Below are 17,713 nucleotides of genomic sequence, written 5' to 3'. Positions count from 1 at the left end.
TTCCACCCCTTACAGGGTTACTCCTCTTGCTTAGGAATGGTCTCCTCTTAAAAATGCAAATTCCACAGGAGAAGGAATAGTGTTAACTTACTTATTTACAGTCAGTAAGAGGAATCTTGTCAGGCTCTTTCATGAGAACAGCTTTTGATAAGAAATGCTGAGCCGCTTACTGGAGTCTAGTAACCAGAGAGTGAGATCCTTGAAGATGGTTATATCTGGTTTATATTTGAGACACCTACCTGGCAAGAACCTTCCACATAGCAGTTTCTCATTGCAGGTTTTTATATGAATAATCTTCAAATTACTTCAAAATTTCTGGTAAAATTATATTATACACAACTGTAAGTGGTAATACTTTGGGTTAGAGGGAGACGTAGGTGGAGGAATTTCGTCCAACATTTGGGCTTAACCTATAGTCAAAATAAAGAGATGACGGTAAGATAGAGAATGGAAACCCTGTGTTCAGGAGATTCTGGAAATTCAAGTAGGAAGTGAATGAAAAGAATTTTAGTGTCTGAATTATTAAAAACCCTGATGAGGGCATCAACCTTCCCATAGCATAAGGGATGGAGAGGTTTCAGCAGACTTCAGCTAACTTTGAGGGGCAGGTGACACAGATGGTGTCTGGGTTACACCCAACTGGTGTAGGGCCCATTCACTTTTCTCCAACATCTCTTTTTTTTTTTTTTTTGCAGTACGCAGGCCTCTCACCGTTGTGGCCTCTCCCGCTGCGGAGCACAGGCTCCAGACGCACAGGCTCAGCGGCCATGGCTCACGGGCCCAGCCGCTCCGCGGCATGTGGGATCCTCCCAGACCGGGGCATGAACCCGTGTCCCCTGCATCGGCAGGCGGACTCTCAACCACTGCGCCACGAGGGAAGCCCTCTCCAACATCTCTTGAATCCGGATAAACCTTTTAAATGCATTTTCACTTTTCTGCGAGGCAGTATAATGTAGTGGTTAACAGCGCAACATACGACACCAGACTGCGGAGATATAAACTCTCACGTTGCCTTGTGCGGCTACGTGACCTTGGGCGGCGTGTTTAACCTCTCCGTGCCTCAGTGTCCTCACTAGAAAAATGAAAATAATAGTAGTTCCCAACTTTGTGGGGTTGTTTGGGGGCATTAAACGAGTTAATATACATAAAAAGCTTGAGATGAGTCTTGGCGTATAGAGAGTACTATATGTTTGGCTATTTTTATTATGTCCCCAGTGTGACTGGGGAAAAGGGCAGTATTACCAGATGGAGCATCCACGTTCTTATGTAACAGAGGCAGAAGCAGATTGTCCCCTCCACATGTGAGAGGGCCCCTCGGGATCGTGGATACCCTGGAGGTGCTCCGTGCCCTGCTGCCACCTGGCCCAGGTACCGTGCCTTTCCTTGCTGGCAGGGCCTTAGGTGGACAGCAAAGCACCAGACTTCAACCAGCACCACGGGCACTGAGGATGCTCTGTTTTCAGGACTTTTCTCTCTCAAAAATTAAGAAGGCACGGGCACGGGGTGAGCCTGCTTTTCTTTTCTTCCCTAAATCCTCCTCAACCACAACTTCTTCTCTTCCCTAAACATCTACTGAGCCCTTGGGTCAAAACTGAGTGTGCTGGGGAGGTGTTTGGTACACAGTTAGGGTCACTCATTTAAAGGTGAGAGACTCGCCTCAGTGGCCAGTTGTCGGGGATCAGGAGGGCATGAGGGCTGTAGTTCTCATCAGACTGGGGCTTGGGCAGGAAGAAAGCCTTCGCCCAGTGGATTCTTATTTCCATGAGAGGCTGGGTGAGGAGGAGATAGGATGCTGGAGGGGGAGAGGCAGCAAGAAGAAGGACCCTATGGTGGGACAAGGTGCTTAGGCCCCAACCCAATGCAGCCCAGACCCTGGACTCAGATCTGGGGTGAAGCCAGTCCCAGATCCTCCCCACTTAGAGTCATCTTGGAGTGTTACCTAATCATCTGTGGCACCCCGGGCACTTCTCAGTTCCCACATGCCCTTCTGCCAACAAGGGTGGGTGGAGATGTAGGTGTCGGGGGAGGTTTTAGGATCACTGCATCACTGCTATAAACTCAGACCCTTACAGGTGAAAATCGTCCTTGTTTGCTTGTTACTTAACAGGATAATTTGAGAAAAGGTGATAAGGGATAATGCAAAGTGTGTTTCTCATCTTGCCCACAGCTCTCTCACCTCCACAGTATAATGCATTCTTCTTACAAAGCACATCATTTCTCTTAGAAAATGGTTGTTGTTGTATCCAAACCATGCCTCTACTCTCTGTTATCTTTGAATCTCACGGGTGGTTCTGTGCTCTAAGATGGTTACAGATTTGATTCTCCTGGTATACAGGGACAAGATCTCTTGTGGGGTAATAATTGTGGGGTCCTCCTAAATTTTATGGGCTATTTTTAGACCTCTGCCACCAACCCACTATTCTACACCACTCACTTGGAACCAGGGGCAAAATTCTAGTCCCCAAATAGGATAATTTTTACTTTTTTTTTTTTCTAGAAAAGCCTTCTGTGATTCCTTATGGAAACTGACCTTTTGCCCATAAAAATATGATTGAGAATTTCCCTGGTGGTGCAGTGGTTAAGAATCCTCCTACCATTGCAGGGGACACAGGTTCAAGCCCTGGTCCAGAAAGATCCCACATGCCATGGAGCAACTAAGCCCGTGCGCCACAACTACTGAGCCTGTGCTCTAGAGCCTGAGAGCCACAACTACTGAGCCCGCACGCCTAGAGCCCGTGCTCCACAACAAAGAGAAGCCACCACAATCAGATATCCGCGCACTGCAACGAAGAGTATCTCCCGCTCGCTGCAACTAGAGAAAGCCCACGTTCAGCTATGAAGACCCAACACAGCCCAAAATAAAATAAATAAATTTTTTTAAAAAAAATAGTTTTTAAAAACTATTAAAATATATATATATATATGGTTGAATTGTGTCTTTTGTCCTTTGAGAATTCCCCACTGTCCAGATAAAGCCAACTTTCTACTATAGCGGCTTCCATTCAACCAGTGTATTAACTGAACAATATCAAAAATTGTTAGGTACCCTCAATATTTTTGGTAGGGGACAGAAATAGTTTATAATTATTAAGTCCCAATTTCTCCAACCTCCAAAAGTTTTCAACAGATCTCTACCATAATGAGCCCCCTGCATTGTCCTGTCCCAGATTTCCCTTTATTTGGTGCCAGTTGTCCTGCAGGAGTGGACACATGTCCTGCCAGGTTGCCTGGGATGGAATCCTGGCTGGCGATTATGAGCTAGTGACTTAACCTCTTTGCCTCGGTGCCCACACCTGTAAAATGAAGATAATAATGGTATCTACGTCATCAGTTGTTGGAATACTAAGTATGTCGATGCATATAAATATTTAATTGGGTGCTGACACATAGCAAGAGCTTTAGGTGTTAGCTGGTAACTTGTCCCATGCATGGGGCAATACTTGGGAATGATGTGCAGGTGAATTCTCTGGACTACTTCTCACCGCTCTGCATTGGATAAATCCACATGAAATCTAGGCCTTTTCTTGCGGTATGAAGGATGATTTGCACATTTGGAAAAGGACAGTGGTCTCAGGTTGTCAGGGTGCACTTCTACCTCGAACCCCAGAGATGCATATAAAATATAAAAACCCAGCTCGCTCATTTTTGTACCCCAAAGCACCATTCTCCAAGCACAGGGAATTTACCATCCTGTTGGGTAGAGAGGTCAAAGGTTGACCTTTTCTATTCTATGATTGACCTTGAGAACTGGAGTGTAAGTTGATAGAAGTGGAGGCATGTCTCCTGCATGCTGGAAGGTCCTTCCGTTCTCTTCCAGGAGTGTCTTATTCACTCAAAAATATTTATTGAGCACCTACTGTATGCCAAGCACTACTGTAGGCCTGTAGGTCCTGGATATATAGTGGTAAACAAGACAGATGGTCCTTGATCTCTTGGTGCTTACATCATGAAGATCCAACAAACTCCAGAATCCTATTAGAGCTTTTCATTAACCACCTCTTCTTCAATACAGTATATTCTGAATGATGACCCTGCATGACCACAATGTTCTGAAGCTCCCTGAGAATCACCAAAGAAAGATGACACAGTGGCCACTATAGTTTTGAAGACGTGCGTATTTTGTTGCATTCTGATACTTTTTTGAAAATAGATAATGCATGTCTGGACACATCTATATTTTTCATAAATATATGTATATATTTTGGCCGTGCCATGTGGCTTGTGGGATCTTTGTTCCCCGACCATGGGTTGAACCTGGGCCCTCGGCAGTGAAAATGCCGACTCCTAACCACTGGACCGCCAGGGAATTCCCACGTAAATACTTAATTAAACTGAATGGCCCATTCTTAGACTATAAGAAAAAAGAGATACCTTCACTCTACATGAACTACTTGTATGGTTTTGTTGGTTTTCACTTGTATGTGAGCTTCATCAGAGGAGGAACCTTCCTAAGCCTGTGCACATCCCACTGATGACGTTGCCTGACCAACTGCCGGCCCCAGGAAGGAGGGCCAGGTCAGGTTGGAGGGGGGGAAAGCCTTGCCTGCTGCCTAGTGATATGTCTGAGCCCCCTCTCGGGGCCCTGCTCTGGGGGCTGTTTTCTGATGTTCAAAGGAAAACTGTCAGGGGAATGAGGTCCTAACATGCCCCTCACCTGTGGTTCTCTTAGCTTCTCTGAAATGACCAGATGGGGAGAAAACTCTCCAAATTTCCTCCCAGCACTAGTGGCCTCCGCTTCCAGGAGTCCTGGGCCGAAACCTGGGAAAAGTTGGGGAGCTGGTCCTCCTTTCGACTTGAAGGAATTCACCTGCTAGGAAGACCAGAAGAGGCCAGGAGTCCCAGGGCTTCACTGTAGGTACACACACACACACACACACACACACACACAGACACAGGCCCTGCCCCATCTGTACCCTCAAAGGAGAAACCGTTTCTTGTGAGGGAGAAGACTCTAGGGGTGGAGCAGACACAGGAGAGGGAAAGCAAATTATACCATAGAGGGAAAACAGGACAGAGACAGGAAAAACTCACATATGGGAAAGGACACTAGTGGTAGGGAAAGAAATTTTATTTTCAAGCTTTTAAGAGAATAATATAAACAACAGAGAGTTTTAAAAAACCCTAAAAACTAGTTTAAAAAAGTACTTGACAGTGTCCCTTTCATACCCACGGATGACGCGGCCATTGTGCAATGACAAAAAGAAACTCTGCAGGTGACCACCCCCGTGGCCTTCCCTGGCAGGGTCCCAGAACCAGCAGGTGGGCTCAAGGGACAGCGCTCCCTGCCAGGGTCCCTGGGCCCGCCTTGCTGTATGGGAGGGACCAGGGAGCAGGTAGCACTGAGGGATTAGCCAAACTGCCCTCGGGGGAGGGTCCCGAGCAGCAAGGAATACTTAGATTGGTCTCCACTCCACTCCTTGGGGCACATCCGGCCAACTTCCTCCCGTTCGCTGCAGCAGCTCTCCTGGGAGACCCTGGGCAGGAGATGCCCTGCCATGGGGGGCCCTGGGTCTCAGCAGGTGCCAAACCAGGAGGGGCCGTGGCACTGAGCATGTCGTGGCCATGGGTGGTATTGGGTGGTTGGGAAAATCACTCCTGGATTGACAGCTTTGAAGGCTGAAGCCATGGCAGCAGGACTGTGCTCAAGATACCCATGGGAAATCTGTACTATTGTTGTGTGTGTGTGTGTGTGTGTGTGTGTGTGTGTGTGTGTGTTTCCTGTAAACATCTTTGAGCCAAATCACCATAAAATAAAGTAACAAGGGCACAGAAAGACACCCTACTCCAAACCTACGCCCTCTTTGAGCCATCTGAAATTGGGAGTTCCCAGTTTGGAAGGTTTGGAAGGGGAAGAAACCCCCCTCCCTCTGGCCGCTCAGGTCAGCACCTCCCTCCCTGCAGCACTGCCCCCGAGGCCTGAGTCAGGAATCCTGCCCACCCAGGTGAGCCCAGGGGCCACAAATGCTAGGAATCTCATCTCTGCCAGCTCCCACCCATCCCTCTCCCTCCCCCCAACTGTCCCTGGAACACAGCCCAGGGAGAAACCAAAGCAAACTGAAAGGTAAAACAAGGCCGGCTACAAGTGCTTTTCCTTCCCACACGTGCACACGTGGGCACCACCGCCACCAGACACGCAGCTTCGCCCTCCCCAGCTGCCGCTTCTCCCAGGTGTTTTGCGCAGGGGGGCACATCTGGGTGCCTCTGTTGTTGTGTTTTGTTAGGCCCAGTATGTATTGCACTTCGTTGCTGAGTTTGTATTGGTTTTCCTCGTGCTTGTTGGAGAATGGTATTGACCGGTTGGAAATCAGGAAACCGCTCACAGCGCCAGCCTCCTTCCAGCTCCAGTCCTGCCCCCAGGCCCCTCAAGGCACCCCCCCACCACCACCTGCCCTCTGGCCCCTGGGGTGCCTCCATGCCTCCCCACACCTGCTCCCCAGATGGCGTCCTGTCAGGGGCGGCCCTCCCCGGCCCCTGCTCTCCTCGCTCTTGTGCGTGCGTGTGTGGTCACAGCTCCCTCCCAGGTCTCTCCTCTCACACCGTCGTGACCCTCATGACCAGCTCTCGGCTGCCGCCCTGGGGGTTCCGCTGTTCATGAGGTCTTAAGTGACTCAAGATGTGCAGGATGGTGTAAGCACAGTGGTGATCGGACAGAGGGCCTGAGGGGTGGCCGGCCGCCCGGGCGGGGCCTTCCTCAGGGGCAGGGGTGCCCGCAGCCTCCTCTCCGGCAGGGGGCGCGTTGGCCTGGGTGGACGAGGACATCCGGGCGTTGGTCCTGCCTCCTGCCTTTTGATCCTCCAGGTCTTTCGTCTTGTCGTAGTTCAGCACTTTCCATTGCTGGTTGACGGCCTGCCACCGTTTAAAGATGCGGTACACGGAGGGCCCCTCGTGGATGATGAGGCCTGGGCAGCAGGGAGAAGAGAAAAACAAAGGCGAGTAAGAGACAGCAGCTCACCGCCGGGAGAAACGAGCCTCCCTCTGTTTGTAAGTGAGTATAGGCATTGGGTAAGCCAGATTTATATTGGTTTGATTTGTTCTTTTCAAACCTACCTTTCAGCTCTGGGCCACATGGCAACATCCTTACATTTCTAGGCTCAGCAAGTCTTTGGAAGTATGTGGAAGGCCGCCACACCGAGGGCGTGAAATAGTCGGGCACCTACATGCAGTGCTTTTTCCTCTGCCTCTGCTCTATCCCTCCTACTCCTTGGCCTGACAAAATCCAAATTCATTGTCCATTAAGGCGTAATACAAGTATCTTTTTCTCCCTCTGTCCTGTGTCTGTGGCACCTGGCACTTAGCAGATGTTGACTGAATCCTGTGCCTTTACCATAAAAGAAACCCTATGGTCATTCCATACCTGCTGAATGTCCGAAATTCCACTGATTACCTCTTGACTATTTAACAGAAAGCCCAGTGCTGCTAATATACACACATTGCTGGCAGAGCGAACTCTGGCATGGTGCTGTGGGCCAGGGGCAGTGCAGAGTCAGAAACGAGCTGTGTCAGACAACCAGGAAACTAAATATTGTGTGCCTACTCTGTGCTAAGCACTAGGGATAGCGCAGTGAACAGGACAGGCAGAGGCCTGCCCTCAGAGAGCTGGCATTCTAGTGGAGAGACACAGGACAGACACAGAAACAAACCAATAAGACTATTTCAGGCACGGACACATGCTATGAGGAAGATAAAACAGGGGGAAGTAGCCACTGCCTGCAGACACTGAGAGTCCTCTTTGATGGAGACAGTAGTAAGGGCTTGTGAGGGAGGTGATATCTGAGTTGAGACTTAATTTCTTCTTTTTTTCGTTTTCTTTCTTTTTCTTTTTTTTTTCCGGCCGTGCCACGCAGCTTGTGGGATCTTAGTTCCCCGACCAGGGATTGAACCTGGGCCACAGCCATGAAAGCGCTTAATCCTAACCACCGGACCACCAGGGAATTCCCTTGAGTTGAGACTTAAATGATGAGAAGGAGGGATCCATGCAAAGTCTGGAGAGAGAGCACGTTAGTGGTAAGAGCCGTAGGCACAAAGGCCAGGAAGTGGGAATGGAAGGCAGCCGGCTCAGAAAGGAGGTCAGTGTGGCCAGGGCGCAGGGAATGAGTGAATGAGTGGGCAGTGCAGGGAGATGGGGGTCAGAGGCCAGTCTATGGTAAGGCCTTATAGGCCATGGCAAGGGATTTATATTCTATCTTGAGTATAAGGGGAAGCCATTGAAGGGCTGTAATAGGAGGACGATGTGGTCTGATATACCCTTCAGAAAGGCCATCCTGGTTCCTGTGAAACAATAGACTGAAGAGGGACCAAGAGTAGGTGCCGAAGACCGAGGAAGTGATGCAGTGATGCAACTCGGCAATGACGGACGCTTAGACTAAGGTGTAGCGGCGGAGGAAGTGAGAGGCCACTGGAGTCAGGATGTATGTCGGGGGCAGAGCTGACAGACTTGCTGGCAGGTGAGGTGAGTCAAGAGAAAACTCTGAAGCTTCTGGCCTCAGCAGCTAGATGAGTATTGGTGTCATTGACTGAGGTGTGGTAGGCATGAGGGTCAGGGGTGTGGATCTGTGTGGTGGTGGCAGCCACTGTATTAGTTTCCAATTGTTGCTGTAACAGATCACCACATATTCAGTGGCTTGAAACCACACAGATGTATTCTCCTGCAGTTCTGAAGATCAGAAGTCTGAAAATCAGTGTCACTGGGCTCAAGTGAAAGTGTCAGCAGGGCTGTTTTTTCTCTGGTGGCTTTGAGGGGAGAATCTATTTCCTTGCCTTTTTTCAGCTTTTAGAAGTTGCCTGTGTTCCTTGCCACTTCCTGGCATCACCGCCCTTTTCTTCTGATGTCACATCTCCTACTCCTCTCCTGTCATTGAGTCTCCCTCTGCCTTTCTCTTATGAGAACACTTTGATTACATTGGGTACACCTGAATAATCCATGAAACTCTACCTGTTACAAGATTCTTAGATTAGTCACATCTGCAAAGTCCCCTTTGCCATATAAGGTAACATTAACAGGGACTAGGACCTGGGTGTCTTGGGGGACCATTATTCAGCCTACTGCATTCATTAATAGTTATATTTTGGTTATGGTAAATTTAAGACACCTGATAGGAATCTCAATAGAAGGGCTAGGTAGGCAGTTGGACATATGAGTCTGAAGCTTAGGGAGAGGTCTTGCCTGAAGCTTCTGGTAATATGGAGGTTTGGTGGAGGCAGAGCCGGGAAGGGAGTTTCTGAAGGAGCAATAAATAGTGTCGAAGCAAGACCAGCAAGTGTGGAGACCCAGAAGTCTAGAGAAGGGCATGTTTCATGAAAGAGAGTGTGATAACTCCTTGAAATGCTGTTGAGAGGTCAGCTCAAGTGCAATGAGGATGAAATTAGCTTGGTGGGCACAGAGGAGGTAGGAGGAAAGATGCAATAGTGGGAAAATCAGGTAGTTCTCATCCAAGTGCACCTTTTTCTTCCATGAAGTCGTCAGCTAAGGTGGGAAGGGATAAGGCAGGAAAGTATTGAAGATTTGTGGGGAGAAGAGAAGGTGGAAAATAATTATCTTGCAGAGTGAGAGAATGAATTTACAAGGGAGAGGAGGTAGAATTATCTGACAGTGTTGAGCACCTATTTGAGATTTGTGGCCACAATTTAAAGTGGGTCTAGTCATTGGTTGGGTGGTTTTAATTAGCATAGACTGTCTTTCCAGGTAAGTATGGCAGGAGAGAGAGTGGGACATGAGAATTATGGATGTTTGCAAAGGGAGCTGTTATCACGTTGGCCCATGGAGTCTAGACCGGGAAGGAGGGAAGTAAGAACACAAAGGGATAAGGAATAATGAAAATGGAGAAGTGGAAAGTGATAGGGTCAATGCCAAGAGGTTTCTATGGATTTGGAGAATTGCTAGAGTCAGTGAACTACAAGGATAGGGGGTGATGATCAGAGAGTGGGGTGTTTAAATCCAGATTTTGAAGGGATGGGGTTCTTGGTGATGATGAGCACTAGGGAGTGACCACTTGAACGGGGCTGAGGTGGGCTGGAGGGAAAGTTCTGGAATAATGAGGAAGGCAGGGAGTGGGATAGATTATTTGCATCAGCCATCCTCATCCTCTGATAGAATATCCTCAGTTCTATCAGACCAAATGCCCCCTTTTTATAACAAATTATAACAAATATATTTTAATATCCCCTTTTCTGTTCCCAAATGAAACTTACAAAATAATCCAAGCTACTATGGTTTCTTTTTTTAATTAATATAATGCCCTAACAGATTCTGTAAAGAAGAACAAAGGGGACGTCATTTTATAACATGATAATATAAATTTCAATATAAATGCTGGGGCACAGCCACTTTAGAAAAGAAATCAAAAACCTCATACATTTGCAAAATGCCCCCTAGGGGCTGGGAACACCTCTTCCAAGGACCACTGATCTACAGAGATGCTGAGACAGGTATGGTGGGAGGGAGTGTGTGAGCCAGGTGCACAGGGGATGTGAGGAGTGCGTAGGCAGTCATCAGCCAGCAGCATCAAGAAGGTCAAAGGGCTGGTGAAGTATGATGACATTCACTTCAAAGGAGCTGGGGCTTCTGAAAGATAAAGGAAGAGAGGCAGTTTGCAGATGGTAATGGGGAGCAAGGAGGACTCAGCCCACCTCCAGGCCCCCAGGATACAGTGTCCTGGAGACAGGGCAGCCACCACTTAAGACAGCCATGCAAGAAACAATGTCCTCAGGAGACAGCTTTATTTCAATTAAAGGATGAGGAAAGGAATGCTCGGAGGAGAGGTTGCCAGTGGTGGACGATAAAGTCCAGAGGGCATGTGGAAGGGCTGGGAAGAAAGGGCCAGTAAAAGGATGAGAAACATAGGAAAGGGGTGATTGTCCATATGGTGAAGATGGTTTGGGAGGCTGGACTCACAGTGAGGGAGATGACTGGGGATGAGGTACAGTGGGATTCTCTTGCATCCCTGTAAATCCAGGGGCGGCTGGTCTGTCCCCTGCGAGGAAGAGCTGATTCATAGGAGCGAACAGCAATGAGTCACTCCAGCCAACTCCACGTCAAGCAAAGAGACTGGATGGGAACATCTCAAAGCCTCTGCAACCTCCAACACGCCGTGATTCTAGGAGACAAGACAGCCACCCACTGCTACTCTTTCCTCCGGGACTCCGACAGCTCCTAAAATTGTACTTTGTACAACAGGTCTTCGAGGGTTCACTGAAGGAGAGACAGCCTCCCTGTAGCCCAGTTGTTCCTAATCTTTTGGATCATGTGCCCCTTTGAGGCTCTGATGAAAGCTAAGGACCACATTCCTGGAAAAAAACCCAGACACATGAACTGTCGTTATGATTTTACTGGGTTCATAAATCTCCTTTGGACCACCTGTGGACCCCTTGATCTCCTGCCTGGCTCTGGACAAGGAGACTTCCTCTCTGCCCACTTTCTCACCCTCTCCCAATGTGCCAACTCTCATCGCTTCCTTCAACCTTTTGAATACATGCCTATGCACCCTTGGCACTGCAGTGCTCACTTGTTCATTTATTTCACAAGCCTTGTTTGAACACTGTTATGCCCTTTCCCCTAGATTGTAAGCCCGTCGAGGACAGGGATCAGATATGGTTGAGGCTTGGGCAGTTAATACAGTATTGGGAGCTTAATGAAGCCTTGGTGATGATGGAGGACATAGGGGTCTTTGCGGGGGTTGGGGGGAATCAGGATTTTTTGAAGCCCCAAACTCACTGTTTCCAATAAGAGTCACTACACTTGATTCTTAATTAGCTTCTTAATCAGACAATTTTACCCTGATTGAAGAGCGTGGCTTAAATTTCTGGTCTGAATGCTACCGCCTAATTATCTGTCTAGTGTTCAGGAAATAATTAAACCATTTTAATGGATAGATGGCTGAAGGGAAGGAAGGTGCACCTGTTTTTGTAGATAATGCTTGTTTGGCAAAAGTTGGAAAAGCACAAACTACCTCATTCGCATCCACTCCCTAGCCCTCCCTCTGCTTCCTGCTCTACAGATTACTTATCCATTCCTTGAGTCGCAGAATCTTTTTTTTTTTTTTTTTCTTTTTTGCGGTACGCAAGCATGTGGGATCTTCCTGGACCGGGGCACGAACCCGTGTCCCCTGCATCGGCAGGCGGACTCTCAATCACTGCGCCGCCGGGGAAGCCCCACAGAATCTTTTTTAATGAGGGAAGATGGGTGGCACTCATTTGATAGGGACAGGTCAAGTGGGCAAAGTTGAAGAGATGGGAGAGAAAGAAGATGAATGGGAAAATGGATAGAGAGAAAGAGAGACTAAAGTTAGAACAGGAGGAAAGAAGGCTATTGGTGAATGGAGGCAGGGAAGTAGTAGAAAAACAAAATAGAAAATTAGAATACATGGCAATATCAGAAATTCAACACATTTTGATTGAGTCCCTTTCTGGGGTTTTCTATTTAATTTATCTAGTACCCACCTAACAAGGTGCCCAACCCTGGGCTGTATTCACTGATACAGTTCTAGAAGAACTTTTTTTTCTCTGGAAACCAGCTGATTCTACACATGTCCCAAATATTCCTCTTTCTCACGTCTCCATCTTTCAGGGGCCCTCTTCCTGTAGGCTCCATAGGATGTTGGAAGCCTTCATTTGTCATCGTATCTTTCCCCGAGCCTCCAGCTGAAATGGCCCTTTGCTCGGCCCATGAGGATGGGAGGGAAGGTGGCCATTGTGAGCAGGTTGTCCTGCCTGCACAGCCCCCCTGCCCCTAACTCACCACAGTGCTGTCAGGGAGTTCTCCCTGACGTGGTATCCCAATCCTCCGCTGCTGAATTTTGGTCTTTGGTTCTTGCTGTGTGCATAGCGATGAGATACAATTTAATTCTGTTTAGTTAGCATTTCCTGAACCTACTGTGTGTTTCTATGAGCACATGTGATGGAACAAAAACAGATTCCCATAATGTATGGAGTTAATAGGCCAAGGCTGACTGAGAAGTATGCAGAGAAGAGCTCTGGTCCCCTCAGTGACACCAAATCCTGCTTCCCACCCTCACCTCTTCTCCTACTAGTATCCTAGTTTAAGTGGCATAAAGGTTGCAGACAACTAACTCTACAACAGCGCTTCTCAAACCGGAGAGTTTATGAAAACACAGATTCCTGGGCGCCACCCCCAGACAATCTGACTCAGTAGGTCTGGGATGAGGACTAAGAATTTGCATTTCTAAGAAGCTCTCAGGTGATGCTGATGTATGGACCACACTTGAGCAGCACTGCTGAGAACATGGTCCTTATCCGGACCTACTGCCTCACGGAAGGCTCCGAATTTTGATCAAAGAGCTATAGGTAATTTAAAAAAATACTCTATTTCCAGATGTGACAGACAAGAAAAGCTCAGGCAGCTGAAGAAATGGATACTTCCTCTCCTAGACCCAAAGACTTTTGGGTCCCACCATTGAGGGTCAGCTCACTGATGAACACGTATTGAACATTCAGAGTACCTACCACTTACTAGCCTTGTGGCTTGAGGTAAGTTAATTCCTCTTTCTGAGCCTCGGTTTCCTCATCAGAAAGTGGGGGCTGCTATCCCCTTGCTTATAGGGTAGTTATGAGATTAAATGAGGTAATGAATCCTGTATGCTGATGCTTGCACTGTGCTGGGCATACAGTTACACTCAATGCCACATGAGATTGATTGTTTGAGGGAAATTACAGGACAGAAAAAGTCCACTCATATCTCCTCCTCCTTTATTGCCAACCCCATTCCCAGCGACAAGCACCTGTTCTTCTGTCTCCTAAGTGTCCTTCCCAATCCTCACTCATTGTTTATAGATGAATAACATGCTAGACCTGAAAGGAGCTCTGGAAACCAGCTGATTCTACACATGTCCCAAATATTCTTGCATTGGTGTAATTGAGAGGTCCGTTCCTGGAAGTGTGTTTCTGAAGCTCTGCCCTAAGATACTGGAGATTTTTTTTCCTGTGGGTTTTTTATGAGGCTTAGATACTAACAGATACTAACAGAACTGCATTTCTCAGCCACGCTGGGTGGTGATGGTGAAGGTCATGGTGATGGTGACGGTGATGGTGATGACGGTGTTGGTGATGAGAGTCAATATTTACTGAATGTTTACCATGTCCTATCACTAAAAGGGCTTTGCAAATATGGTCAACTTGTCTCGCAAACCCAATAAAGGAGGTGATATTATCTCCACCTTACAGAACAGGAAACCGAGCTCAGAGAGCCCTCTGCACTCGGGTGGAGCTAGGTGACTGGCACTGAATGTAAGCATGAGTGAAGCCAGGATTTAAGAAATGGGTACTGAGGGGAAAAGCGTATGTGTGCGTGTGTGTGGTGTGTGCTCGTGCGCGCGCACGCACCTTATCCATGCCCTCTTGTATTTTCTATTAGATGGAGATAAAAGATTCAAAAGCCTAAGGAACTGTGAAGCCACAAGATGCTAGGGTCTTCGGTCCCTGAATCACTGTGTGGAGGAGAACCCCCCACTGACAGGAACTTCTGCTGGGTTAAAACACTGAATTTGGGGGTTTCATTTTTTTCTATCTACTGGAGTTACCCTAACTGAAATACCTTCAGTGCTAGATCAGGGGCCACAGAGAAAAGCAGTTGTGGCTCAATGGCACATTTCACGTGGTCCCCAAAATATATTAGCTGGCTGGAGCGTCCACTTTATTTACCAGATTGCCGCTATTTCTAGCCACAAACCCACCATCAACGGACAGACTTGCCACTTCTGAATCTATCCCAAAATGCGCTGCAGGCACTCAAGGCAGTTCCTAAGAGCTGTTCCTGAAATATCTGAGCCTTGTCAGCATAACTGGAATAACTGAACTGCCTCCCAAGGGGTCTCCTTGGAGGGGGACAGTGAGTGCTTGGCGTGTCTACTTCTACATCGTTCACCTTCATCCTCCGAGCATCCAGCAGCTCAGGTGTGGAGAAGGGTGACCACGCGCAGGAAGCGGGGGTGGGGGGATGGAGGGGAGGTGCTTAAGGAAGGGGGTGGGGCGACATGTGTTAACAGTTAATCCAGGAAGTTGGATAAGCCACACGCAGGTAACGGAACATGGACTGAGCATCGTCTGGCCCATTTCTGTGGCGGATGCTTATGGGCGGTTCGGCCTGGCCCAGCAGTATTGGCCATCCCCGCAGTCACGATTGTCAACCTCCGACAGTCATGACCTCTCGCGATGGAAGTAATTCAAAAATCCTGGGATGTCAGACCTGAAAGGACCTTGTAGGTTATCAGGTTCAACCCTCTCGGTTTATAGGTATGTCAGCTGAGTTGTAGAGAGAGGCAGTAACTTGCCCCAGGTCACAGAGGTAGCTGGTAGCTTATCTGCTCATCAGATCTAGGTCTTCTGCTGCCTAGTCTCTTCTGCTGCACCAGGCTGCCTCCTCCATATTTTCAGTTTCCTAATCAGGGAATTAAGAGGTTTGACAGGTGAGGTCATTTCTACCCAGAAGGAGGGAGGGAGGGAGGGAAGGAATCCTTGCGGCATATATGTGTTTTTTTGTTAATGTGAAAATTAAGTTTGAAAAGCAGTGTTTTCACAGCCCTGCTGCCCCGACCCCCTGCCCACTTGCTGTAAACTGGGATTTGAATCCCTTTATCTCAGAGGGCAGGTATCAGGTACCTCTAAATCATAGGGAAGTTACTCAGTATACTGCACACAGAGGAAGTTTTAACAAAACCTTTCTATAACTTCATCAATTACCCTAAGCCACTGTTTGAAAGATTTGGAGCTGCTTCAGAATCTTGCTCGCTTTCCTTACCCTGACCCTATTTCACTCACAAGCGAAAAACAAACATGATGAGGATGAGGTCCTCATTTTTGCAGAGTTGACTTCTTGGTGGCCAATCTCTTGGGTCTGTGGAGTGAAAAAAAAATGTTTTTGGTGCCAGAGACCTTAATTAATTTGCTCTTGTTAAATCCTAATAACTTGACCCACTGGAGCAGAGAATGTCCCATTTGTTTCCTGGGTGGCTCTGTCAACTTCTCTGCCGGGGAAGACAGCGTCATTAGAGATGACGGAAGAGTAGGCAGGTGGAACGAGGACGCTCGATGTAATCAGATCTTCTCATTGAGGGGACACGGGTGAGGGAGCCTAAACCTTCCAGAAGAGGCACTGCTCCAAATAACAGCTGGTTCTCAATTATGGGAGGACTCCGGGTCAGCCTCTCCAGGCTGTGGCTGGATTCAGGTTTTAACTGTTTTGGCATACCTTTATTGAGTGTCTACCTCGAGGGAAATCTACCCTGACCAAGTACCTCCTACCCTGGTCACTGATACGTATAAGTGCCTGCTCCTTTACACGTGCCATCTTATTCAATCCTCTCAACAAACCTCTGAAGACAGTATTATCAGCCCATTTCACAGATGGGAAGACAAAAGCAGAGAGAGGTTATGCAAGTCACTTAAGGTCAAAAGGTTAGTAAGAAACTGAGCAACATGCAGTCCCAGACCATTATGTAGCACCACGCCTGCCACTTCGGAGACCCAGCTCTCTGGGTTTTGTGGCTCAGTCTCTCCTGCTGTTTTCTCATCTTCTGTCTCCTTCCATCCCGTAAGTGTTTAATGTTGCCCAGGTCTCTGTCCTTAGTTATCTACTCTCTGAACATTCCTCCTAAGTTATCTATTCAAAATCCACATCTTCAAACACCTCTGATTGTTGCCTTCCAAATCTGTCTTCAACTGCCTACTTTCCTTACCTGTCCCCCTTCCTATCATTTACCAGCCCTAGTCAGAAATGGTTCAATGCCCTCTACATCTTCCTCTATGTCACAGGAGGGGACCACCTGTGCACTGAAAGAAAGCCTTTCCCTCTTTCTACCCCAGCAAAGAGACACCTTCCTGGCCTTGCATTCTCCTCTTTGCAGATAATGTCCTCCACGTGCCTTGCATCTCTCCTACTGCAAACTCTTGACTTAGCAACTGCCTCTTGCCTCTCTGCCTAGATTTTAGGTTTAGGATGGTCCTTTTTTTTTTTTCTGCTGCCTTTGCTGAAGACATATACTTTGTTTCCCATTTGTTTCATCCATTGCCCACCCCATTCTCATGCTCAGCAATGGCGCCTAGTCCCCACTCGAGCCAGAGCCCCGGGGCTCCCAGTTGCCTGAAGGAGTTCAGACAGTCCTATCAAGTCCACATCCTATGTGCTGCTCAAGGTCATCCCATACACTTCTTCCCCATTGCCACTGTTTTGCATCTCTTTCCTTCTTGCTCAGACTATTACAAGCATGTTTCCAGCTGGCCTCTCCCAATGTCTAGTCTGTCCAGCTCTGATCCATCCTCCCCACAGCTACCAGAGCTGTCTCTTTAAAACACACATCTGGTCATAATTCTTCTCCGTATAGAATCTTATCAATCCCTCCCCATCACCAACAGGGTAGTCTGAGCTGCTTAGCACGTGATTCGTGATCTGTGAGATCTGGTTCTTACCAACCTCCCCATCCCCATGACCCACCTCTCCACCCTGGCTCTTTGCACCAAGCCATATAAATCTGCCCAAAGTTTCCTAAGCACACCTTTTTCTCACATGTTTCTGTGTCTCTACACATGTTCTGCCTGGAAAGTTCTCCACTTTTCTGGATAAATTTTTTTTTTTTTTTTGCGGTACACGGGCCTCTCACTGTTGTGGCCTCTCCCGTTGCGGAGCACTCCAGACGCGCAGTCTCAGCGGCCATGGCTCACGGGCCCAGCCGCTCTGCAGCATGTGGGATCTTCCCAGACCGGGGCA

At 48.0% G+C, this 17,713-nt stretch overlaps 1 protein-coding gene across 1 annotated transcript in view; it reads right to left on the bottom strand.

Annotated features, from left to right (window-relative positions):
• Positions 1 to 5,059: 5,059 nt before the first annotated feature.
• Positions 5,060 to 17,713, bottom strand: part of MARCHF4 (membrane associated ring-CH-type finger 4) — a 104,858-nt gene continuing 92,204 nt past the window's right edge. Inside the window, exon 4 of the mRNA XM_067740668.1 lies at positions 5,060 to 6,899. Within this exon, the coding sequence (XP_067596769.1) occupies positions 6,532 to 6,899 (368 nt within the window). The 3' untranslated portion in view covers positions 5,060 to 6,531. The remainder of the gene's footprint in view (positions 6,900 to 17,713) is intronic.

This window comes from Pseudorca crassidens, chromosome 6 (assembly GCF_039906515.1).
Source record: "Pseudorca crassidens isolate mPseCra1 chromosome 6, mPseCra1.hap1, whole genome shotgun sequence".
Lineage (NCBI taxonomy): Eukaryota > Metazoa > Chordata > Mammalia > Artiodactyla > Delphinidae > Pseudorca > Pseudorca crassidens.
This window is presented reverse-complemented; position numbering and strand designations above follow the sequence as displayed.